Here is a 26,255-nt window from a genome sequence, read left to right on the forward strand (position 1 = left end):
CGGGGGAGCTGAACCTGTTGCTCGGAAGGCCTTGTAATCCTAATGACCCTCATGATGGAGTCATGACTACTAGTCTCTGTCTCAACAAACGGAAAGAAACAAACCCCGCTCCATTTAGTAGATGAGAGACCCAAGGTTCAGGTAGGCTAAGAGCACAGTCAGAAAGAACTAGGCCCAGAGTGGACTCCAACGTCCTTGCTCTCCTGTTTACACTGCCTTGTGCTGTTTCCATATTTATTTCCTCTTTTCCTGAATGTGTTTATCTTTACTTCGTTCATTAACATGTAAGTCATGGTGGGGGGTGGGGTAGGGTCTCCTTGGCTGCAGATGCTTCCCTTTAGCTACCCAACAATGTCCGACAAGCAGCAGTCAACCAAGTAGGTGGTGCAGTTAATTACAATTATGTTCTTATCTGTAGACGATGACATATTGGAGTGGTACAAGTATTTTATTTGTGCTCTTTAAATTTTTTATTGTGTTCACTAAATTAAAGGTGTGTGGGGGGGAATCAAGTCAGGTTGCAATTCAAAATGAAAAGTGGAGGAAAATTCAAAGTTCAGCTTCTGGCTGGAGTTCTTCCAAATCCCAGGCAATAAGTCTGCACAAACAGACAGGAGGCAATGACACACACTCTCTGATCTCCCGTGTTAACTTCTGGTTCTCTACTGATTCAAAGAAGACAACTCTAAAAGAGACAGACAGAATCATGGCTGACATTCATAAAGAGTTTGTTCTTTCTGGTCCCACTTGGTTTACTCCTGCACTTTCTCAACAAATACTCATTGCGTGCCTATGATACTGGTTCTCAATGTGACTGTCCAAAAGATCATTAGCTGCTTTCAGCCCTGGAGTAATGGAACCTTGACCCTTTAAATTAATTTTAAAGCTCCTCAGGCAATTATGACACACATGATGAAAAGCACTCATCTGTGACATACGATGTCTTGTGCTAGCAAGTGGGACACAAATGAAAATCCTAGCTTTTATTGATGGTATACTATGCTCCAGGCGCTGAGCTAAACCTCACGTGTGTGCACACATTTAACCCCCCTAGGGTCCTAGAATCGAGACGGAGGAAGGATAGCTAGTTTGCTCAGAGTAGAACATCTGGCAGAATGACAGACTCCAGGACAACACTCCCTGTTCTGTGGTTGGCTGTTACCATTGTCCAGTAAACAGTGAATTGACAGGAGATAGAAGTCACCAGACGGGAGAAGTGGTGGGGAGGGACAGGAAGTAGGAGGGAGCATTTCAATTAAATCGATGCAAACTGAGACCCGGCATAGTGCCTCAGGCTCCAGCTTCCCACTCGTCTGTCTTCCTCATAACTCCGTCCCATTGGAAATGCTGGAATGCCCATAACCATCCTGCCATTTCAACGGGAAGGCTGAAGTCATGCACAATTACTCATGTGAATCTCAGGACAGTGCGTTCTTTTGTATGCCTTCCATTCACATATATAAAGGTTCACTCTGTTGTCTTTTTTTTTTTAAAAAAAGTCTTTGTTGAAGAAACAATTTACAAATGTGCCAAACACACATTGGCTCCCCACCCTCCTCTCTCATCCCTCACTTGACTGGCAAACAAGTCCCTAGCTTGCCCTGGGCGAGTGCCCGCTTGCCAACTCGGCCCAGAACGGAAACTATCCTGCACTTCACGCTACTGCTGGCCAAGTTCTGGCCCTAAGCTTAAGTTTGAGGTTAACCTCAAGGAGTGTTTGGCCACACCTGCGATCCCCTCTGCCTGGCCTCAGAGGCAAGCACAGACTTTGTGTGGGGGAAAGGGAAATGGTGTGATGTTGTTAATTAACTGTGGGAGGAGAGGAAGTCCTCTCCAGACACCAAAAATTCCAATGAAGAACATTTTTAAAAGCAGCCTTTGTACCAGTCAGCCACGTGATTCAGGCTGGCCTGCGTTGGGCTTAGAGTAAAAATAACAACTCCAGTAGCAGGCAGGGTCTCTGCGTCCGTAGTGGGCACCTCAGAAGGCGGTTCAGCTGGGGAAGAGGACCTCAGGAATGGAGACAGGATCGGTAGCCCTTCCCAGAGCCTTGAGGAAACCCCACCGAAGCTGCCTGGAGTTGGCATGCTTATAGTGCCTGTTGAGCTGAGTAGCGGGTCTGTCCAGTAGATTCACGACAAGGAGTCCAAGCCTCTGAGACCTGATGTATTACTGCTTGATAGAGACTGGGGTAATCTCACCCCAGCAGATCTGTCTCCCACCCAGTGCTTATCATAGCAGGGGCTGTTTCTCACTTTGTACATAGTACTATCTTATACACAGTGAAGAAAGCGTCGCCTCCCAAGCTGCCGATGTCCTGGAGTCTTGTCTGCTGCGGGGCTGAACTGGAATGTCCTTAGTCTGGGAGACTCAGTCCAGTAAGGTGCTGTCGGCAAGAGTTTGTGTCCTGTGGTAACTGTTTTTGTTCATAGGCAAACGGGCAGTCGAGCCTTTTGGCCGAGACCTTAGACAAGAGGGTGCAGACTTTGCCTGTTGACCAGTCTAGAGGAAAGAGACGGCCTTAGATTTGAGGACTGAATACATGTGAACACTAATGTGTGACATTTACTCTTAGAAGTTCTGTCTACAGTGTATGCCTTACTTCATGGGGACGGAGACAGATTCCCAAGACGAGGTTGCCAAAACCAAGAAGACAGGGCAGTCGGGTTTCCAAGCAGGCAAGTTTCCCAGTCTCTCGCTCCAATAATATTTCTACATCTGGGCAGACAAGAGGGAGTTTCCACCACTATGGCATCAGATGCTCAGGATCCCTGACAATGCACATCCTTCCTTTTCTTCCTTGGTGTCAGTAAAGGATTTCTCCTCTGTAGATTCCTGCTGCATCAGAGTTAAAAAAGACTTTAGAAGCTATGGAGATAGATATTGATAGAAAACCAAACTGAACCAGCCAATGGAAATGACGGACCCAAGAGCACATAGCCTGTGGTTTCTAGGGTTAAAACCAAGTCCTCAACTCAAGCAGTATTACAGAGCAATAGTGATAAAAATTGCATGGTATTGGTACAGAGACAGACAGATAGACCAATGGAATAGAATTGAAGACCCAGAAATGAACCCACATACCTATGGTCACTTGATTTTTGACAAAGGAGCCAAAACCATCCAATGGAAAAAAGATAGCATTTTCAGCAAATGGTGCTGGTTCAACTGGAGGTCAACATGTAGAAGAATGCAGATTGATCCATGCTTATCACCCTGTACAAAGCTTAAGTCCCAGTGGATCAAGGACCTCCACATCAAACCTGACACACTCAAACTAATAGAAGAAAAACTAGGGAAGCATCTGGAACACATGGGCACTGGAAAAAATTTCCTGAACAAAACACCAATGGCTTATACTCTAAGATCAAGAATGGACAAATGGGATCTCATAAAACTGCAAAGCTTCTGTAAGGCAAAGGACACCGTGGTTAGGACAAATCGGCAACCAACAGATTGGGAAAAGATCTTTACCAATCCTACAACAAATAGAGGTCTTATATCCAAAATATACAAAGAACTCAAGAAGTTAGACCGCAGGGAGACAAATAACCCTATTAAAAATGGGGTTCAGAGCTAAACAAAGAATTCACAGCTGAGGAATACCGAATGGCTGAGAAACACCTAAAGAAATGTTCAACATCTTTAGTCATAAGGGAAATGCAAATCAAAACAACCCTGAGATTTCACCTCACACCAGTGAGAATGGCTAAGATCAAAAACTCAGGTGACAGCAGATGCTGGAGAGGATGCGGAGAAAGAGGAAAACTCCTCCATTGTTGGTGGGATTGCAGACTGGTACAACCATTCTGGAAATCAGTCTGGAGGTTCCTCAGAAAATTGGACATTGAACTGCCTGAGGATCCAGCTATACCTCTCTTGGGCATATACCCAAAAGATGCCCCAACATATAAAAAAGACACGTGCTCCACTATGTTCATCGCAGCCTTATTTATAATAGCCAGAAGCTGGAAAGAACCCAGATGCCCTTCAACAGAGGAATGGATACAGAAAATGTGGTATATCTACATAATGGAATATTACTTAGCTATCAAAAACAATGACTTTATGAAATTCGTAGGCAAATGGTTGGAACTGGAAAACATCATCCTGAGTGAGCTAACCCAATCACAGAAAGACATACATGGTATGCACTCACTGATAAGTGGCTATTAGCCCAAATGCTTGAATTACCCTAGATGCCTAGAACAAATGAAACTCAAGACGCATGATCAAAATGTGAATGCTTCACTCCTTCTCTAAAAGGGGAACAAGAATACCCTTGGCAGGGAAGAGAGAGGCAAAGATTAAAACAGAGACTGAAGGAACTCCCATTCAGAGCCTGCCCCACATGTGGCCCATACATATACAGCCACCCAATTAGATAAGATGGATGAAGCAAAGAAGTGCAGACCGACAGGAGCTGGATGTAGATCGCTCCTGAGAGACACAGCCAGAATACAGCAAATACAGAGGTGAATGCCAGCAGCAAACCACTGAACTGAGAATAGGACCCCCGTTGAAGGAATCAGAGAAAGAACTGGAAGAGCTTGAAGGGGCTCGAGACCCCATATGTACAACAATGCCAAGCAACCAGAGCTTCCAGGGACTAAGCCACTACCTAAAGACTATACATGGACTGACCCTGGACTCTGACCTCATAGGTAGCAATGAATATCCTAGTAAGAGCACCAGTGGAAGGGGAAGCCCTGGGGACTGAACCCCCAGTGAACTAGACTGTTGGAGGGAGGGCGGCAATAGGGGGAGGGTTGGGAGGGAAACACCCATAAGGAAGGGGAGGGGGGAGCGGGATGTTTGCCCGGAAACCAAAGAATTATTATTAAGTATTAAATAAATTTTAAAAAATAAATAAATAAATAAATAAATAAATAAATAAGGCTAAAAAAAAAAAAAAAACCAAGTCCTCAGACAATATGTTAGGGCTTTCCCTCCAAACAACCCCAAACCCTTTGTGGCCCCTGTATAACAGGGCCTCTTTCCACTCCTAGTTCTATTCCCTATTTCACTCATTTATACAGGATCTTGAACTACACCTCGTTCCTGATCAGCTGACTTTCTAAGAAGTTTCACTATTTGGTATTTTAACCCAAACCAAAGACAAACAAAATGAAACTATTAGGTTAGAAAGAGGTCACCGCACCTGGAGGTTTCCAGTGTGAGATGAGACTGGGTTGAAAAAAAAATCCAAATTCTTTAGTCCTTGCCCTCAAATCTGTATGCACTCCTGAGCAGCATGAGCATCCCCTAGGGTCCCCCAAAGGCTGTCTTTAATAAGCACCGAGGTGGACCAGAGGAAGCACACTGACATTTCAGCAGTCCTGCTTTAGGTCGAGGCTGGAGAGAACTCTTCCCTCTTTGTGTCACTGAGAAATGATGCGTCTTCTGCCGTCCCCTTCTTGCCCCTTCCATCCCATTTCTGTCTCTCCTTGACACCGTACGGTCCTCCTGATGCACGGGAAGGGCGTATTGTAATAGAGGACTGGAAATGGAAAATTTTAAGAAAAAAAATAAAGTATAGCCAACTTAAAAGATCTTCTGCAGCTCCAATGTCATGTTGTTAATGTTGAAATAAAAACATCTGCTATGTTTATATTGGCTGGCTTCTGAAATGATCATCTTTGGTTATATTTAGGAATGCAATGGCTTGGAAAGCACACTAAAAAACTCTGAGAACAAAAATATTTTCCCTCTTAACTTTCTGGAAAATCTGGTTGGCTTTTCCCCCCCAAATCCCCAAAACACAAACACATCTTTTCCTTGCATTCTCTCTGTCTCCCTTTTTCCATTTCTCCTTTCTGCTTTTCTCCCACTGCCCTCTCCTTTTCTCTCCCATCACAACACGGTTCTTCTAGTTACCTCTCTTTCTTCATCTTTCATTTTTGCTTACATTTTTTTAACAACACGATTTTGAAATGATGGGTTTGTACAGAAAGTTTAGGAGTTAGCAAAGTGAGTGAAGTGGGGTCAGAGGTCAGAAAGGAAGCAAAAGAGCGATCATATTTGCACTGAGAATAAAAAATAACTTTAAGCATCATGTAAAATTATCTCAAACCTTCTATGAATGGTTTTTTAACATTGATGGGATGATTAAGAACATGAAGATTTGTATCTACATCCTTATGAACAAAATTGTAAATTATTAACTTCTTTTCGTCAGTGACCTCACCTCAACAGCATGATAGCATGGATATCTAGGTACTTAAAACCTTTCACAATACAAACCAATGCTGTAATCCTTGATGGCTTTCTTGTCTTTAAAACATTATCGAATGAAATAAACTAAACACATAAATGCATCATTACACTTGTGCAAAAGGAAGACAGTAGTAAACCCTTTGCAACCGCCATTGGCAGCCCTAGTTTTCCTCTCTGTCCTCCTACCCCCTCTCTTCCACCTCAGCCCAGGGAGTCAGTGTTGACAGGTGCGCATGGCATTCAGAGCACAGCATTAGAGTCTAGGGGGACTTCAGGAGGTGAGATGGTCACTCGCCCGTGGAAGAACAGGTGTTGATTCATGAGGTCATGCAAGGACCACTAGTGGGCCAGGTGCTGTACTGCCTGGTGCAGTTTAAGGTCAAGGAAATGGAAGGTCGTCTCAGCTCCTGACAAGAGAACATCCCTTTCCTCCACTTTCACCAGGGTTAGTTGCCTCCTGGTCTGTAATCGCTCCTTTTCAAACCATCTAGTTTACTCCTGATTAAACAATCTCAAGAGACCACTTTAAACAATTTCTTAATCTATGGTCTAAAGTACTCTCTGTTCCTCTTACTCTGCCCACTCCGGCTTCCCTTATCCTTCAGCTGCTCAGACGTTTATCTCCCCATCCTGTATCTACTGAGTGCACAGCACGTTTAGGTCCTTCTAACCCTCTCTCTAACTCTTAGCTCCAGAACTCCTTTCTTGCTTCCTCTCCTGCAGCAGATGCTGCTTTGTTGTCATTATGTCTTTGCTTTAGTTTCATGGCCTATTCCCCACTCTACTGTAGGTTCCCAAAACACAGGGCCCCTATATTACCTGGATCTGCATTCTCAGCAGCCATAGTGCAGGGTACACAGTTAGTGCTTAGTAAATGTCTGTTCTTTTGTCCAACAAAGGAATGGGTAAATTAACTTTCCAGAAATGTCTTGCGGATTTCACACTAATTTTTAGGACTAGAAGTTAGTCACATAGAAAGAGAAGCTACTGCATCAAATAGCTCAAGCAGGGGAGCCCTGGACAACACTTTTCCTAAGTCCTGAAAGTAGAAAGTGAGGAGCCAGGAGTCTAACTGTTGTTAGTCCTCTGACTCTATGTTTAAAACAGTCTACGACTCTCTACAAAGGTAAGGCTATAGAAAAGCTTAATAAAAGAGAAAGACAAGTCTTACAAAGTTGGTGTTTGTTCACGTGTGCATGTACACGTGTGTGTGCCTGTGTACACACCTGTGTACATGTGTGTACATGCATGTGTTTGTATATAGATGTGCATGTGCACATGTGTGTTGAGCCTTCATGTGTGTATGCATGTTTACATGTGCGTGGGCCTGAAGTTGATGTTAAGTATCATGAAGCTTTCCCACCATTTTCCTCTTTATTTGCTGAGGTAGGGTCTCTTGGTGAAGGAAATGGATTTCTAGCTTGTCTAGCTGGTCATATTGTTCTGCAGGGCCCATCTCTGCCTCTGGAGTGCTGGGCTTCCAAGGTGCCTGGCTGGGTTCCAAGTGCCCTTTTCATGGGCACTAGTGAACAGAATTGAGGTCCTTACTCTACCAGGGACAAGTATTTAATCCATAGAACCATCTCCCAACCAGAAGACACTTTTAATTTGAGACACAGTCCCCCCTCCCCCCATGTATCCCTGACTGTCCCAGAACTCACTATGATTTCCAGGCTGGCCTCAAATTCACAGAGATCTACCTGCCTCTGTCTCCCCAATGCTTGGATTAAAGATGCATAACACCACCCTGGCTTATGGAAGATAATTTTGAAAAGTGTCACATACATATGAGAATTTGTCAATTTCACTCATTAGGAACAAGAAGTTTGTTGTCATTGTTGCTGCTGTTGTTGCCCTTTTTGAGTAGGCAAGACTGTCATACAGGACCATAATCCTACAGGATAGCTTGAAACCCACCAAGTTATGTGGCGCTCATAGACACCATCTTACCTCAACTTCTAAGTTGATAGGATTATAGGCATACACCACCATGTCCGGCCAGGACATGCAAGTTTTAAAAGCTCAAATCCAATCACATTGTTCCCTTTCTTACTTTCTTTCCAGTTCTGTCCTTTAAAACTTTTCAGTTGGTTCACAAAGGCTCTGCATGATCTCAAATTGGCTTATGTGGTTCCATGTCGCTACTCTTACTGAGGCTCTTTGGCTATTCCTTTGTTCCTCAAAGGTTACCCCCTTTTTATCAATGCTGCTTGGAATACCCTGTGACGTAACCCATATCCGACACTATGTTCCTACCCACATCGCCTCATCAATTACTTGCTTCAGGTCCCAGCTTGGCTGTCATTCCTTTGGGAGACCTCCTCTGAGCCTCCTGCTAGATCAGGCTACTCTGTTTATGTGGCGTAGAACTATATTTTCACTTCCTTTTCCTTTTCTTGGTCTGCTGTATATGTGTGTCCCTGCTAGGCTGTATGTTCACCACAAACATACAAGGAGGCCAGAAGCAGGTGTTGGATCTCAGCTAGTTACAGATATTCGAAGGCTACTTCATAAAGATGCTGAGCCTGGGTCTGCAAGAGCAGTATGCAGTCTTAAACCGCGGAGCCATCTCTCCAGCCCTTTCTTTTACTTTGTATTACTGGAGTCTGATAGTGAAGTGTAATTGTTGGCTGTTTGCTTTCACTCCATCTCCGATCAGGAAAGTATAATCTCTAAAAGGACAGGATCTGAGTCTGCCCTGATCACTACTTTATTATATTTTCTACGTTACTTTATTTAGCTTTGGATTTCAGTGATGTGCACATTCTTACTCCTACTTGGACAGATGAAAAACGGATACTCTGATAGAATCAATAGTTGAGCATAGGTCCTAACTGCTTAAAGAGATAGAAATTAGTTTATTTGGGTTCGAATTCCCAGACTGTCAAGTCCTCCTTTTACCACTTATCCATTTGATGTGAATCTCATCTATATGAGAGACTATGTTCTATAATTACTTTGTCTGCTTTACAATATTTTTGAGAAGACCATGTCAAACACTAGACATGAATGAAATACCTTGTAGCCCATAATCCACTCTCTAAATTAAGTAAGACAGATGGTGATTTCTTTCAGACCCAAGCAACGGGCCCTGCTTATCTGGTGTGTCAGCTCTTCACATCTGTTTCTTGAGTAAACTTGTCAGTTTGGGGGCAGTTAGCCCAGATGTCCATGTATGTTACCTTGCAGAGGTCACCACCCCAGAACTTAGGTTAACAACGGAACAATAAACTCTGTAACGTGGATAGCATCTATTTTCTACATAATTGTAAATAATGACAAGAGACGATGTGTGACTATGTGTTAGTACCCAGCCCCCAGTCCTTGCTCACCAAGGAATGGGTAAAATGTTTAATTACATGTAGTTAAAAATTAGCATTAATGTCTGAGAGCTTAGATTTGGAGTCAGCGAGATTTGAGTCCAGGTCTCTCAGCAATACGCCGACTGACAGGGAGAAAGCAAGCAAGTTACTCAATGTCTTTAACTCTCATCTCTGTATGTAAAATATACCTAGCCCTCGGCCTCATGTAGGGATTAAAATAAAAACCACGAGTGTCTGGTGCACTGGGAATAGCCCTTGTGGGTCATTGTGAAACCCTCTGGTCTGCCCTCCTCTTGGCCTTTTGGTCCCTACACACCCAATTCCTTTTCCAATCATCTTCCGTCCCAGTCGGAGAGAACCTTTCAAGATGGCAAATTGGAACAGCTGGGAGGAAACTCCATCTTTCTGCTTCTGCTCCAACCAGGCTGAGCAGGGATAAGGGAGAGCTTCCGGCACGCCCTCCGCATAGTAACTCCCATCATTTTCCTATTTCTGAAGAACCAGGTTTTTTGTTTTTTGTTTTTCCATATCTGAACAACTGCGTGTCTTCAGAGGGGCACACTAAGAATGGAATGATCCTATTCTCCCTGGACCAAAAATATGTGTGATTTCTAACCATAGTGGAAAGTGTTTCTTTGTTTGTTTGTTTGTTTTGTTTTGTTTTTGTTTAGCCTTTGCGGTGCTAGCAACAATTTGACTACATAAATTGATATGACTCATTATTAATCTTAGAAAAGAAGGTCTTGAGTCCTGAGATGGCTCACTGGGTAAAGGTACTTGCTAACAAGGGTGATGACCTAAGTTCAATCCCTAGATCTCACATGATGGAGAAAACTGACTCCTAAAAGTTGTTCTCTGACCTCCACTTGTACTTTGTATTGAGCACAAAAACAGACAGGTTTTTTTTTCCTAAAGGGAAGGCCTTTCTGTAATTTCATACAAGGTGCCAGACATCCAAGCTACAGTATTATATTCTGTTTTGTATACATGTGTGTTTGCTTTTTATTTTTATTTATAAAATGCTCGGGATTGAACATAGACTGTATCTTTTTACTTAAAAACTATTTGTTGATCCACTAGAGCTCTGCTCTGTGCAGAGGAATCTAATAATGAAATAAGTCATCTCCCCTTTATAGAACTTGTAAACCTCTATAGAGGACAACAGCCGAGGGCATGGTAACGGATGAGACTTCACAGGTGAGGTGGTAGGTTAAGAGAGTAAAAAGCCAGAAGCTCTGTGGCCACCAGGCTGGTCCTGAATCTTACCAGTTAAATTACTTTGAACGAGCCACTTGCCCACTCTGAAGTAGTTTTCTCAATGAACCAGACAATAATACATTTACCTAGCAGATTATTGTGATGATTAACTGAGATAACATAAACTCCCAAGTTCAATACTAGGCTCATTGTAGATAACACTAGTCACGAGGGATGCCTTTAAGGGGCTGGAGAAACAGCCTAGTCAGCAAAGTGCTTTGCCACACAAAGTGCATGAACACTTGAGTTTGGATCCCCAGCACTCCCATAAAAAGTTGGGGTGGCAATCCACACCTGTAATCTTAGCAAAGAGAAGGAAGAGATGGGAAGATCCTTGGTGCCTGTTGACCACCCAGCCTGGCCTAATCAGTGAATCCTTGATTCAGAGAGAGATCCTGTCACAAAAATAAGGTGGAGGGTAATTGATTGAGGAAGACACCCAATGTTGGCCTCTGGCCTCTACAGAGCAGCATATACATATGCATATACACAGGTACATGTACATATACTCATATGCAATTAAAAATAAATTTTAAAAAGAAATAAATATCATTGAAATCAACATACAGGTACACACACACAGAAACACACACACACACACACACACACAAACACAAAACAAAAACACCCCCCCCCCAAACCAACCCAAAAGATCAACACATAAAGGTATAGAGAGTGTGAAGAAGTCTTGCCTGCATAGCATGGAGCCAGGAGGCCACTAAAAGTGATCTTAGTTGTCATTCTTGCATGGGGAACAAGGATCATTTTTCCAGATATGCCACTCTGCTTTACTGGAAAATGTAGGGTGTTTCCTGCTAATACTTGCACACTTCTGACACAGATGGTGACATCTTTAGCCACTTCCCTTGCCCAGTCGAACAGTAGACGGTGGTTTCATGCCCCTTCCCTTCCCCAGAGCATGGATTGTTTGACACTGCAGAGAAACAGGAAGTATGGTGGTTTCAACCTAGAAAAGAGATTACGTAGTTTACAGTAAATAACTTCCATTTCTTCACACACACACACACACACACACACACACACACACTCTCTCTCTCACGAGAGAGAGAGAGAGAGAGAGAGAGAGAGAGAGAGAGAGAGAGAGAGAGAGAACAAGCTATGAGGTGAGATGGCTCTTGGGAAAGCTGAAAGCATCTTTGATGTTACATGCAGATTCTGTTTCCACAGCATCCTGAGTAAGATGACGGCTGAAACAATGACTCTAGCAGACAGACAAGAGAAGGGAGCTTGCACTGTTCCCAGTGCTACTGTATCTTTTCCTCATTGAAGCTGCTGTTCTGCACTAGAATCTCACATTCAAATTAAGAAAGTCAAGAAAGTGATTCAGATTTGAGCATTAAATCATACTAACTCAATTACCTAGAACTTGATTTATGGGAAAGAAAAGGTTTCCAAGACAACTTGAAATCATGGTTGATGTAATGGCTATTATGCCCCAGAAATACCAATATAACCTTTCATCTTTTTCTGAAAGTATTAGTCTCATAAGAAAATTATAACACCTAAAGGCTTCAGTGACATTCCTGTTGTTTCATTTGTCTCTGTATAATAACCATACTAGTGGGTACCACTTTTGAATTCCTAGCTTAAGTCACAGAGACTTGACTCTAGGGCACTCCTTGGCTTCTGTTCGAACTGTACAGCCCTTAGGATGCTGCTCATGTTTAAGTCATAGGCTATTTGCTCTATAAAGTTAGAGATCTCTTCTCCTTTCTTTGGGGTTCACCAGGAATCCAGAACAATGTCCAGCACATGACGGGCATTCAGTCAATACTTGCTGAGATGTTTACACCATTCATTATCCCTCTCAATACAATCATCCTGAAAGATCAATACAATTAGCTCCAGTTTTGTGAAGAGTAAAGTTGCTGTCCTTGTTTCAAAGCTATACAGAATGATGCGCCCTGGAGTGCTGCAAAGGTAGAAAGAATGGCTCTATAGTCACATGGGACCCAGATGTAGTATTAGAGAATCGGGGAGTAACCTTGTTTATGCGAAGGCTTTTTTCTTCCATAGAGTATGTGTCGCAGGGCGAGTATAGCTCTATTGTCACTTGGCTAAAGGAGAAGAGGGAGATTCAGCGGAGATGCTCAGAGAATGATGAGAACCACAAGCATCTTTGTATACCCTGTGCTCATCCAGCCCAGAAGAGACTGTCTTGTTCTGTATAAGCCCAAAGAGTAGACTGTATGTGTGGCCTTTCCATGCCCCTTATCGTCTCTGGCTGTCATTTTATAATAAAATAATGTCTTATGGATGATATCTGTTATAGAGATGACAATATGGTTGAAGCCAAGCATGTGCCATCTACCTTCAGTCCCAGCATTCAAGAGACTTTGGCAGGACCATCATGAGTTCAAGGCCAGCCTGGAATACTTTATCTCAAAAACAAAGCAAATTAAGATAGAGATCAATTAAGGGAGATACTTAACATTCATTTTTGACCTTAATGTATACATACATACATGTGCATGTATGCCTGCACACACTTGTGAACATATATCTGAACACACACACACACACACACACACACACACACTCCCCCCAACCAAATGACCAAAGATTGAAGATTGAACTAGTTGACAGCAATAGAAATAAAAAGGATAGGGGTTGGGGATTTAGCTCAGTGGTAGAGCGCTTGCCTAGGAAGCGCAAGGCCCTGGGTTCGGTCCCCAGCTCCGAAAAAAAGAAGCAAAAAAAAAAGAAATAAAAAGGATGGAATGCCTTCAAAACTATTTCAAAGGAGAAGAAGAAGAGGAGGAAAAGGAGAGGGGAGGAGGATGAGGAGGAGGAAGAGGAGGAGGGGGAGGGGGAGGAGGGGTATAGCATGCATAGCTGGCTGGGGATGTGAAAGAGGAAAAGTGCTTAGGGATAACTCCAGATTTCTGACATCAGAAGCTGGGTAGAGGCAGCCATCTTTAGTGAGATGGGAACCAGACCAAAAGAGTGGCTAGGGAGGAAGCGATGAACATTGTCTGCACTCTGAAAGCCCACACACTCAGAAAACACTGGCCTTTTGGTGCACCCTACATCTTCACAGCCCTGAGCACAAACCATTGCTCAGGAGCAGTGGGCAAACTAGGTAGCTTCCAATATGACAGTGACGGCATTCTGGTGCTAGAGTAACTCAGCTCTAAATCTTGGGGTCTATATTGCTTTGTCTTAATTGCTAAGGCCACTCAAGAAAGGCAAGGAGGGGATCAGGGACCTACAAACATAAGATTATGAAGGAAAAGAAAAGAACCAGGGAAAGCGTCAAGATTAGAAGCCAGTTTCCTGCCAGAGCTTTGCTTCATTTCATGTAGCTCGCCCACACTCTCTCTGCTTTCCAAAGACCAACTGTAGGCTCTTCTATGTCAGCCTCCAGTCCTTGGTGCTGAATAAAAAGAACTAAAAGCAGGGGAATGTGGAGTCCTCTGAGGACCAAGGGTAGCTAGGAGCATCCAGCTGAGCCACAGAGTGAGAGAATTGCGGGCCAGCAATCGATGAGCAATAGATCAGAGCTCCCAGTGGGCACTGAGCTCTTACTCTCAGCCCAGGCTGATTGAAACAAACTCAAGCTGCAGCCCTGGTGTAGAGCTGACCTCTGTAGCAGCCTACTTGAGTATGGTGAGTAATTGGCATCTCGTGTCTTTTGAATGCTGCTGTGGAGAAAAGAGCCATGCTTTATTATCAAGAGCAGAGACCCAGAAGAGGCAAAGGAGGGGAGAGCAAATGCAGAACGTGGGAATTCTGTCCTTCCCTTTTAGGGACACATTCGGTCGTTTCTGTTCATTTGTTTGTTTCTAGATACAAAAGGCACCGTGGTAGCAAAGAAGTAGAACATCTGAGAAATGCAGAGAAGTTGGGGGAGGGATCAATTATAACCCCACTAATCCGTCTTGACCTTTGGTAAATACAACTGCACATTGGGTCAGGCACAGTCTCAGACTTGTAACAACCCCTAGAGTCAGGACAGTACATCATTTTCTCTTTAACTAATAAAGGAACGGACGGTTAGAGGGGTTGACATTTGACAGAAAGCTCACATCTGGTGAGTGGCAGAGCCTAGGTTTGGACAAGGTTAGGTATTCTAGATTCTTTTGTGTTTTGAAACTCACAAGTATCTGGTTATTTATCTTGGTGTCAAGAAAGAAAAGAATCTCAATTTTCCAATGGGAAGTAATTTAAAAAAAAAGAAACTAAAGATGTTTCCAAAACATCCCGTGTTTAAATCTTGTCATAGCTCTCACAATTTCGTAAACTCGTCCATTGCAAAAGTGCTGCTTTAATTTTTTTTTCTGTCTGACAAACCGGAACAGAGAGTACTTCCCTTCTGTCACTCGGCCAGAGTCTTTCTTTGTGACTCCCCAAGACAAGCATCAGTTATGTGTTCATAGTGTCTTTCTCCCATGTGTCTCTGTTTGAAGTAAAATGTTTTCATATTTACACTATGGAAATGCTGTGATCCTAAAGCCATGCCTACAAATGACCACTTCAAAGATGAACCAGTGGAGCTGCAGAGACGGCTCAGTCATTCAGAATACTTACTGGCTGCTCTTCCAGAGGATCTGTATTTGATTTCTGGCACCTACAAGGTGGCTCACAGTCATCTGTGTCTCCAGATCCAGAGATCCAGTTTCTTTTTTCTGGCATCCCTGAACACATGCCCAGGATACACAGATATATATTCAGATAAAACACCCCATACACATAAAATAAAGCAAATACTAAAAATTAATGTAACAATCTTACCCCAATTCTAAGCTTCACCATCTCTCAGTCCTCTGACTACAGCTTCATTCTCAAATTTCCCATCTGACCATGACTTCACTTGAATAATGGAGAGTTTCTGCGCAGATCACTTGATCTCTTATAAACTGAAATTTCAATGGCTGCTATTCATAAATGAACATTGAAATGTTATCAGCATGAAAATTACCTAAACATAGTTTTATACACCAAGTACCCAATTCCAACTAAGCATAGTGTTGTATACCCAATTCCAACTATCTAGTTTTTAAAATGGAATATCTTTTACTTACTCTCTGACAATTTCAAACATGTAAATGGCGCGTCTCCATCACATGCATCCCAGCCTTCTGCTCTCTCTCCTCCCCATTAAACCCACAAGCTCCCCTGGCTCACTTTGTGCTCCCCCGGCTCACTTTGTTCTCACTGGCCCTCCTTCCTTTTTTGTTAATAACTCACAAAGTGCAATTAGTGCTTCCTAGTGGGGTGTTGGCTGGTGTCCTGACCTGATGTTGTGCTCATAATGACAGCTGCAGGGAGTCATGGGTACGGTGGCCAAGTCATGCCCCAGAGACAGCACTTCACAGCACTCAGTTCTTTTCCCCTCTCTTCCATGGTGTTTTCTGAGCCTCGGAGGCTTGATATAGATATCCTGAACATCCAGCAGACACTTACTCTTAGCACTTGACCAGTTATGAGTCCCTGTATAAACTGCTGCCCAGCACAGAGAGAAACTTCTCTGGCCAAGGCTGAGGGAATCACCAATCTACAGATGTAAGATAAATATTTATAAGATAACTTGATAACATGTAGTTTAGCAAAACAATAGTAGGTCTTTCTCTTGGGCTTAGAACTGCCCAAGCCATGGGTTTCGAGTAGGTTGACAGCACCAGCCCTGAATTCCTCAGATTCAATCTAAACGCAGGCAGGTGTTACCCCGATAACTCTCATGCCATTAACACACCAATGGGCACATCTTGCCTGGAAGGCCAGTATGTCATCATGCAGGGTTGGCTACAGGGAGACCACTGAAGCCTTTCTTATCCCCTGCAGCCTGCACAGCACCTTTCACAGCCACCTTGAAAACCAGTTAACAAATAGAAAGCTTTCAGGGCAGTTCCAGTTTGATTCCTTTGCCCTATTTCCAAAGTGTCCAGCTACCAAGCTTCACTCCTTTTCTACTCTTGACTTGATGGCCTTAGACACTTAGTAACTTGATTCTTCCCAATAACTCTCCAGTTAATACCAGGTTTTCATTGACAATAAGAACTTTTAGAACCAAGCCACCTCCAGTTCTACCTTTAGCATTCCCTGTATGACTTTGTGTTTGATTTCCTTATTTACAAAGTGGGGAAATAAACCTATTTTTATGAAGTTGTAAGATCAAAGTAATACTTAGCAAGCTTTTAGAACATGTCTGGTACATTGGAAGCATTTAGCTGTTAGCTATGGAACAAACAGGATCCTTTGCTTATTAGATTGCCTCAAGGATAGGAATGAAAATATATTACTATAAATTTGTTTTAGATTTTAATAATTTTCCTAATTTGTTTACTGGCATTATAGAACTTTTTTTAAAAACTGTACTTATCCTGTAAGTTTCTCAGAAACTCTACATTGAAAAGTTTGCTCGAAACCCAAATGACTTAACAGCCTTTTTTATACTGTGACCTCTCTCTCCATATTCATGTACACACAAACACATGCTGGAACTAGGGCCTTCCTAGAACTAGGAACTGCTGTACTGTTAACCCAGGCTCCCAGGCCTATTTTGGGGGAATAGATTTTTGGACAATTACTTTTATGTAATACAGTTGATTTACTTTATAAATGTTTTTCTTCTACTCATTTTTCATGTCCAAATGCTATCTGCAAGTTTTGCATTTCTTGTGTGAATAGAAGCTATCCATGGCTTCAGCCATGGTTCGTGCTGTATTTTAAGGAGTTTAGTTAGATAGCAGTGCAAAGAATGGCTCGATAAAGGGATCTTGAGGTGAGGGAGGTTAGATAAGAGATAGTAGAATAACCCATACTGAGAGCCTTGCCTATCTGTGGGACAAGAAGAGAAGCATGTGTGAATAATCTTGGGTGGACTGAAGATGCTCAAGAATGGAGTGGTATAAGAAATGGAGGGAAAGATCAGAGTTTCTTGTGGGTGGGGAGATGGTAAATCCACTAAGAAAGACCACTTTCTCTACTGCTTTCTAAATATTGAAGAATTTCAAACTGTTCAAGGAGCAGCAAGAAAAATACATTGTGAAAATTCAGAATACAAGACAAGCCTCTTCTTTAGTTCCCAATAAAATCCGTGTATGCCCAAAATTTTCACACCTGAACCTAAAATTGAACAGAACTGGAATCATTAAGAAAAAAAAATCTAGGCCACACAGGACTAGTAATGGTATTCACTGAGGCTCTGTTTGGAGATGGTAATCAAGCATGTTTAAATATTACCTTCCAAACAGTGCCTACAAGTTGCTAAGTTTGTGGGCAGAACAGTCTTTCCTCTCTACAAAAGTGGAGCTCTAAAATTGCCAAGCAAGGCCACAAGTGCTCCAACAACATCCTTTCCAAGATGCTAATGCTTTCTGCTTTCACTCAGAATTCTCAAAGCCTCTTCAGTGGGCAAAGAACAAGACAGAATAGCTGGCATGGTCTAAGACGGCATGGGCCGCCAACCACGAAAAAGGGAGTGACTGATGCCACCCGCCCAGAAACGGGGCACTCTCACTAAACCACACTTCTTTTCTCCCTCCTCCCAAATACTCCAGCTGGCACAGGGAGGGGCAGTTTCTGAAAATTAGCATGCAGCCTTCTTTGTTGCATCTGTATGCCCTGTTACCACACTTTCTAGGTTAGAAATCTAGACGTGTAACAAACAGATTTCTAGAAAGAAATCGATAGTGTGTAGTTGTTGAGGTGAAAATACATTACTTAAAAGACAGATTCAGCAAGTACTTAGGCATTACCAACTAGATGTCATATACTATTTTAGGCGCTGTCAGAATGGTGAACAACAGAGGGACTATGTTATATACTAGGAATAGGTGTCACACACAGCATGTAAGCATGCTAACATCAGCTCTAATAAGTTATATTTATAGCTCAAGGGGAGCATGGGCAGGCAGATAACTACATTGCAGGTCTTTGACATCTACTTGATTTCTAGCTGTAAGAAAAGGACCAACTTGGAGTAGCTTGGCTTCATTTGATTCTTTGTAGACCATTCCATCTTCTACTGTATTATGGTTATTTACCTAAGTCTTATCAGACTTCATAGACTCCTTCAGAGCAAGCTGCCTTTGCTTATCTTCCAGTCCCTCTCCTGATGCGCACCCCCATCTCTCCTTTCAAATTCTTCCACACACTTATTTGCTAGTTTCTGCATTTTCTCGTTTGTGCTTCCGCATGTAGTTTCCTTTGACAGGATTCCTTGCCCTTTATTGCCCGGGGGAGCTATGGCTCCTCTTGGAAGAATCAACTCAGAAGGAACCTAAGTTAGGCCATCTATAACTTCCCTGGGCAATGTGTACTAATGTGCTCTTGTCTTTGCAGATGTGTAAGTTAATCTGTTAACTCAGTGACCCCACTCACACCCCAATCATCTTGTGGGTCAAAAAGCTCTACAATCAAGTCTTCCTCTTTCTCATCTCAGTCCTGGAATGTTGCATCTTTGTCTGAAAAAGTATCTCTGTAAAAATGTACAGAGGAACTGTTACGCCTTCTTCTGAATCTGGCGAGAGATAGCTACATGAATCAGAAGTCATTTGGTTAAAAAAAAAAGACCTAAAACAACCAGTACAAAAAGACCCTTCCTTTGTCCTTGCTAGAGCTTTCTCTGGTACTTACTCCTTGGCTCAAAGGCTTTGTGACTTGTTAGAATCCAAGCAGTAGATAGAGCCTGAGAGTAGAGCAGCTTGCACACCCTTGCGATGTTCCTTCCCTCAAGCTGGGGTTGTACCTCAATCAAGCTGAATATAAACAGGAAGTACATTTGATGCATTTAACTTATTGAACAAATGTTTTATGGACTAATGGAATGCAAAGCCATAAAACAGAATATTCCAAACACAGTGTGTTGTAGAGCAGCAGTTCTCAACCCGTGGGTTGCAACTCCTTTGAGAGCCAATTAAACCTTTCACCTGGGTCTCATATCAGAAATCCTGCATATCAGATATTTAATACATTATAATTTATAGTGTAATATAGGTGAGAGAATGGCGATGACAAAAACCACACCCAGTCATGCATACCTCTGGCTTCCTATTTACATCTAAAGAGTGCATTAATGCTCCCAAGGCAGATTCTTCCTGAGGTGGTCACCTCGAAGGAATCTCCTTATTTTGCTTCCTCTCTTATTTGTTTGTTTCTTTAAGGATGAGTGGCCCAAACCTGGCTTGTTAGAGTGCTATAAAGGCTCAGGCTCTAACCCAATCATTCCTATAACAATATCCATGTAATTCAATTAATCCATCATCCCACCAGATCGAGAATGTCACTCAGAAGTAGGCTGCTTACCTAGCGTGGGTGTGACTCTGTGTTAGATCTCCAGCACTGGAAGGAAACCAGCATTTTAAACTGCTGCTTCTCCACATTGTATTGGCTTTCTCCAAGCCTATCCTTCTTAAGAAGTGGACAGTTTAAGAAGTGAAGCCTGCACGACATAAGGGGTAAAGGTGGTCTGTAAATATGCTGGAAAGCCTTTCTATGCCGAAGTCAAGACCAACCCACATGCAGTAGGTGACATTTTACTTTCTAGACTCTGAGGTTTGTTTTTCTATTTTTACTCTCTCTCCCCAGACACCAGGTTTCTAACACTGCCCACTGATTATTATATTATTATTATATCATTTTTAAGTTTATTTATTGATTCACTCTACTTCCTGATCACAGCCTCCCTCTCCTCTAAGTCCTCCTTCACACATCTCCTTCTCTTCTCCTCTGAGAAGAGGGAGGTCCCCTCGTTACCAACCCACCCTGACACAAGTCACTGCAGGACAGGGCATCCCCTCTCCCACTGAGGCCAGACAAAGCAGCCCAGTTAGGGGAACAGGATCTACAGGCAGGCAACAGAGTCAGGGACAGTCCCTACTCTAGTTGTTGGACAGCTGGCATGAAGACTAAGGTGCATATCTGCTATGTATGGGCGGGAACCTATGCCCACTGATATGTTGAGCTCTGTGTACTCAGTGAAACACTGTAGTAGACCCTGTACCCTGCCTCACTGTCTCCGTTTCCCTAATTCTGTTGTTTCCTTGTGTTGTGAGATAAAGTCCGACCATACTGCTGGCCAGCTAGTGATCCTCCTGCCTCTGGATCCCCCTGGATGCTGGTATTTCACTCGTGTGCCACCATACCTGACTACCTTTCCCCTTTAAGTGAAGATAGTGAGGTGTCATGTGCAATGGATAAAACATTAGAATCAGATCAGTCTGGCGTTCAGCTCCTCAACTGGAGCCTCGAGTTCCATTATCTGCTACTGGAAGACAGTGCCTATTACTCTACAGACCTTCCTACTGACTGTTTCATCTCCCGGAAGCCATGGCACACCCCCCTGCAGCCCATCCCTCTCCAGGCCAAGGTGATAAGCATCCCTCCTCTCCCTTCCAGCAACTGAAGGATAAGTTAATGGTTCTACCCACTGCCTGCTTCCCAGCTCTTTGATATGTTAGCTAGCCCAGGCTAGACCACATGGTGTGGAACATCCCTTACTCCCTGAAGACCTTTCAGTCAGAGACCCCCATCTTACAGTACTGAAGGGTCCCCCTCCCCTTCAAGCCCGCCATGCTGCCTCTGGGAGATGCTGTCCTTCTTAGTATTCTTGAAGTGAATGCTCCCTCTTCTTTCAAGTTCTTCCTGTGTCATCCACAGTGCAATGCCCCAACTCTCCTAATTCTCTCCTGCTTCAGAGCTTCATCATGGCCGGCTGTGGCCACGAGCCTGTGATTCTCCTAACAAAGTTCTTCTGCGGGATAATGTCACATCAGCTCCTCCTTATGAACATGCAGACATTTCCAACAATATCACCTCCCTTTGTCATCGCTGATCCTCTTGCCAGCAAGGACAGTGCGTTATCCTTCCTTTTACGGGGTGTTGCTGATACGAAGCAGGCATCAGATATGTGCCATGTGCTGCCTCCACATTATACACAACGATCATGAAATGGGAAGCATTTGTGTTAAGGGACTCAAAGGCCTACCAAGTTCTGTGTCAGCAGCCAGTGGGACCCACCGTCAGTTTTTCTGCTACAAGAACAGGAATGGTATCTTTTCTCTTGAGGGTCTTCCCTGACCCTCAAGTGCTTCACAACTGTCACCATAGCTCTCTGGTAAGCCACTGTCACTAGACTATAGAAAAGTGATGTCTATGCACCACTCAGGTGTGAGTATCACTTGTACCTATAAATGAAGAGACCCAGAACCTAGAGAGGCCACAGAAGGAAGAGAACTGAATCGAAAGCAGGTTGAAGATAGACATAGATACTTGCTGACTTTCAATTAATTGATTATTTTTTATTGGATATTTCTTTATTTACATTTCAAATGTTATTCCCATAATTAGTTAATTATTATGGATAGCCATATACTACGGTACATGAGCGAAGGTCAGAAAACAACTTGGCGTACTTGGTTTCTTTCTCCTTTTATACAGGTTCTAGGGATTGACTCAGGTCAGCAGGCTGTCTAGCAAGTGCCTTTATATACAGAGCTCTCTCTCCTGTCCCAGTCCCTGCCTTTTGATGACTTAATTCTTTTGATTACATTTGATGGTTTCAATTCTTCTTGCAAAAGTGGTACAAACCCAGTGGAAACATACTTTGTTGACTGAGCTTGTTATGTAGCCCAGGCTAGTCAGGTGCTATGTACACTAGGCTGGCCTCAAATTCATGACACTCTTGCTGAGATTCTAGGCCACACTTAATGTTTTGAAATTTGATTCTCTGCTAGGCTAACAATGAGCTATAGAATACTCTTTCTGGATGCTTGGGTCCCAGCTCCCAGTTAGTCATGGGCTTGTATGATAAGCAACAGAGATTTTCAGTGGTTTCAACCTCTTAGATACAGTTTCTCAGGTTTTGGTGATGACCAACTATAAAATTATTTCATTGCTAGTCTGTAACTGTAATTTTGCTACTGTTATAAATTGTAACTTTTATCCTCCAAGGCCATCTTCAAGCCTTAAGTCTTAGCTAGAGGCAGGCAGGCAGGCTCCCCTCCTGGGTGGTACCAGCACCTCAGCCTTTCCCTTCTCCCAGCATGAGATTTCGGGGAAAATGACAATTTCTTGGAAACCATTGTTTCAATAGTTTGATAGCTAACTAGAGAGGCACTTGCATTCCTTTAGAATGTTCAGATTCCTGCCAGGACAGTTACAGGATCTTGTCAGGACCTGACCTTGAATCTCGGCATTGTTCACCGAACACCACTTACTGGCATGGCCCTGTATACCTGCAGAATTTGAACAAGGCATCCCCATTTGACGTGAACTTACCAGGATAGTTCAATAGTAAGTTTTTCTAAGTAATGAGAATTTCTAAGAAATGACTATTAAGAATCATTTTGGAAAAAGCAGAGTCACCAAAGTGTTTACTACTTCAAAAGAAAACCAAGAGCAAAGAGAAGGCCATTTTGTGCCCATTTCTAAATTAGGCTCCAAATGTCTCTATAATCTTGAGCCAGCTTTAATTTGTCCAGTTTTTCAGATCTCAGAGATGCTCAGTTTGTACAGATTAAAATGTCATTTCTTGCAGAAGAGGTGATCCTTTGCAAAGTCCCCACACAGTCATGATTTGAAGGGTCAAAGGACTGTGGGATACTCAGTCCTTCTGAGGTTTTCACAGCTTTGGGGTGTCTTGTATGTGCCTTTAAGAGTGTGTTTTATCAGGAACAGCAAACCTGGGAAACTTCACTCTTCATAATGCTGTAGGCTGTGTCCTGCTGAGGAAGTGTGTATGCTATCCCTTTACAGATGATCTCTTTGGGCCTCAGTTTTCGCATTTGAAACATGGATATGTAACTGCATCTATGTCAGAGGCTTACATAGGCTACGTGACAGCACTCTGCAAAGCCGCAGACCTCTACACGAAAGACCTTACAGCTCCCCTCCCCCTCTTCCCTTGCTCCTATCTCTATCAATTCGTAGTCAGCATCCACTTTATCTCTCTGGGTTCTTTTTCCTTAACTCAGGGACCAGGGAGGTGAATTAAATGACCTCTCAATTCTCTTTCATTTCTACTCTAACCTAAAGCCATATTAGGGAATAAAGTTTTCATGAAACCAGAAACAGTTTGGATTACTAACGAACGTTACCGACAAGATCCAAGAAGACAGATGTAGGGAAACACCAGCACAAAGGAAGGCCAGGAAGAGGCTCTGGCTCTGGCAGGAGAAGAACCAAGTACGTTCCCTGCTGGGCATCTCAGATGAAAAACCCTCGTCTCTAAAATCAAACCTACCACGTTCCTTGGCACAGTCGCTTCTCTTTTCACAAAGGCTATGGGTTTGTCTCCCAGAGTGCCTTTTAAACATTGGTCTCTGCATATCAGGATCAATCTATTACAACTAAAAATGCAGGTTTATTTAAAGATGGTGAGACAAGGTCACCCTGCAGAAGAACTTTGTTAAGTCATGGAGCCCTGAAGACCAGAGCAGCGCTCGTCTTCCTCTAAGGAACCTCATTAGGAGAGACGGTCCCCATGTACAGCATGACAGAAGCCAGCAATGGTAGAGGTGGTTCTCAGAATATTAGGAAAGATTCTGCATCATGGAGAGAGAGAGGGAGAGAGAGAGAGAGAGAGAGAGAGAGAGAGAGAGAGAGAGAGAGAGAGAGAGAGATCCATTTAAATTTAAATCCAGAGAGGGCATTCTGAATCTTACAGATTTTTTAAAAAAGATTTATTCAGTTAGTATATGTATACTAGTGTTTTCCCTGTCTATCTGTCTGTGCCCCACATGCATGTCTGGTGCCTTTGAAAGTCAGAGAAGGCATCAGGTCCCCTGGAACTAGACTTACAGATGAATGTAAGCCACAGTGTGGGTGCTGGGAATTAAACCTACATCATCTACAAGAGTAAAAGTGCTCTTAACCTCTTAGATGTTTTCAGGGGACATAGGAAAGCTGCATATCATATCACCTAGCCAGCAGTCGTGGAGGCAAATGTTGGGCGGGCCCATAGTTCAATGATGTCTTTGTCCCAGGCAAGCAGGGTGGGGATCTCGGGGCACCATCTCTGCCAAGTCCTGAGTACTAGTGACAGGCACAGCATTGTACCTGTCAGTCCTTTGTCCTAACAGACAGACTACAGGGGAGAGCCATGGCATGCTTTCTGGGAGACAGAAATGTACCCAAAGGGTCTGTGACCTAGTACAATCAATCCTTAGAGATGTCTGAGAAGAATTTACATAGCAACCGTTGACAGGCAGCTTACTACCCACACACTTCACTACGGGATCTGTATCACCCTCACACATCTTCTTCCCTCTGCTTGGAGAGTTGGCTTCAGCAAAGCTGGCAAAGTTACGACCTGCCACACCAGGGTGCTACACAGATCCCTTTCCTTGTGTTTTCCATGTTCATAAGGATATGTGGACATTTGTTGATTATTAGGTCCCATGCTGCTTTCCCTCTGAGGAAAAAAATGGTCTTGTTCCTAGTGTCACAGAAATGGATGACTGACAGGCAAGGGGGCAGGTGAGTCAAGTGGACAGGAGTTGAGAGAAATTTGCTTCTCTCCCTCCTCCACACTCCTGCTTGAGCATTTTAGGAGGGGCAGTAGATATCCAAACACAGAACTTGTCTCATATCTCCGAGGTTTTTCTAGAAAAGAGAACAGATCTTGGTAGCACTGGCTGGTCACTTTGGGCATGTCTGATGACCAACAGATGGATGTAGGGCTCAACAGAAAGCAAATGTGCTACTTCTAGAACTCTCTATGATGTACATGTTGTCAGCCCACAACAGTAAAATAACTTGTAAAGGATGTATGACAGATCACTTTCTCATAACTACAGGGGACTGAGAAACACTTAGGCATCGGATACTCAGTGCATATTATCAAGTCCTGGGATGTAGTTGAGTGTGGTAGCACACATCTTTAGCACAGCACTTGGCGGGGTGAGGTAGGAGGATTGTGATGAGATCAAGGCTAGCCTGGGCTACAAAGTAAGACTCTGTTCTCAAACAAACAAACTACAAATGTTCAAACCGAGTTTCTTGTGTTAACTTCAATTATCTCGGAGAAACTCCAAGTTTTCATGTCCCCATGTATTTATCCAAACTTTTCTCTCGCTTGGTCTGAATGAATTGTGATACTGATCTTGTCATTCATCCCTGAAATTTGCTCTGTTTTTCTTTGTCATGACTATTAATGACGCCCCCCTCCGTGTGTGTGTGTGTAATGTGTATACTGGCACTATGTGAACATCAGAAGAAGATTCTCAGCTCTCGGGTATCAGTTCTCTCTTTATAACTTTATGTGAGTCCCTGGTATTGAACTCCGGTCATCAGCCTTGTGTGGGAAAGCACTTTGATCTACCAAACCATTTCTCCGGCCTTACTGTGTCTTAAATTTTGATGTATTCTTCATTTCCAGAATGTCTGTTCTGTTCTTTTTGAGAGCCTGTCTTAGTCACTGTTGTATTGCTGTGAAAAGACACCATGACCACAACACTTCACATAAAAACATTTAACTGGGGACTTACTATAGTT

The 26,255-nt window shown here is 43.1% G+C and overlaps 1 protein-coding gene and 1 long non-coding RNA gene across 6 annotated transcripts in view; one reads left to right on the forward strand and one right to left on the reverse strand.

Annotated features, from left to right (window-relative positions):
* Positions 1-431: 431 nt before the first annotated feature.
* Positions 432-11,763, reverse strand: LOC120099880 (uncharacterized). 5 transcript variants are annotated; one of them, XR_015647289.1, is made up of 4 exons: positions 11,489-11,763; positions 5,162-5,500; positions 2,603-2,835; positions 439-685 (listed from the first exon to the last, which is right to left on the reverse strand). It is a non-coding gene; the product is annotated as an uncharacterized LOC120099880 (long non-coding RNA). The 5 variants fall into 5 exon arrangements; XR_015647287.1 differs by having other exon boundaries at positions 455-2,502; positions 5,328-5,500; positions 11,489-11,600; XR_015647288.1 differs by having other exon boundaries at positions 455-2,502; positions 2,603-2,718; positions 11,489-11,600.
* A 2,469-nt stretch (positions 11,764-14,232) lies between these two features.
* The window catches only part of LOC148007754 (uncharacterized), a 30,604-nt gene continuing 18,581 nt past the window's right edge, over positions 14,233-26,255 (forward strand). The window contains exon 1 of the mRNA XM_087601290.1: positions 14,233-14,551. Coding sequence (XP_087457416.1) covers positions 14,456-14,551 — 96 coding nt within the window. The 5' untranslated portion in view covers positions 14,233-14,455. The remainder of the gene's footprint in view (positions 14,552-26,255) is intronic.

The sequence above is a fragment of the Rattus norvegicus genome, chromosome 1, assembly GCF_021556685.1.
Source record: "Rattus norvegicus strain SHRSP/BbbUtx chromosome 1, alternate assembly SHRSP_T2T, whole genome shotgun sequence".
NCBI classification, from domain to species: Eukaryota; Metazoa; Chordata; class Mammalia; order Rodentia; family Muridae; genus Rattus; species Rattus norvegicus.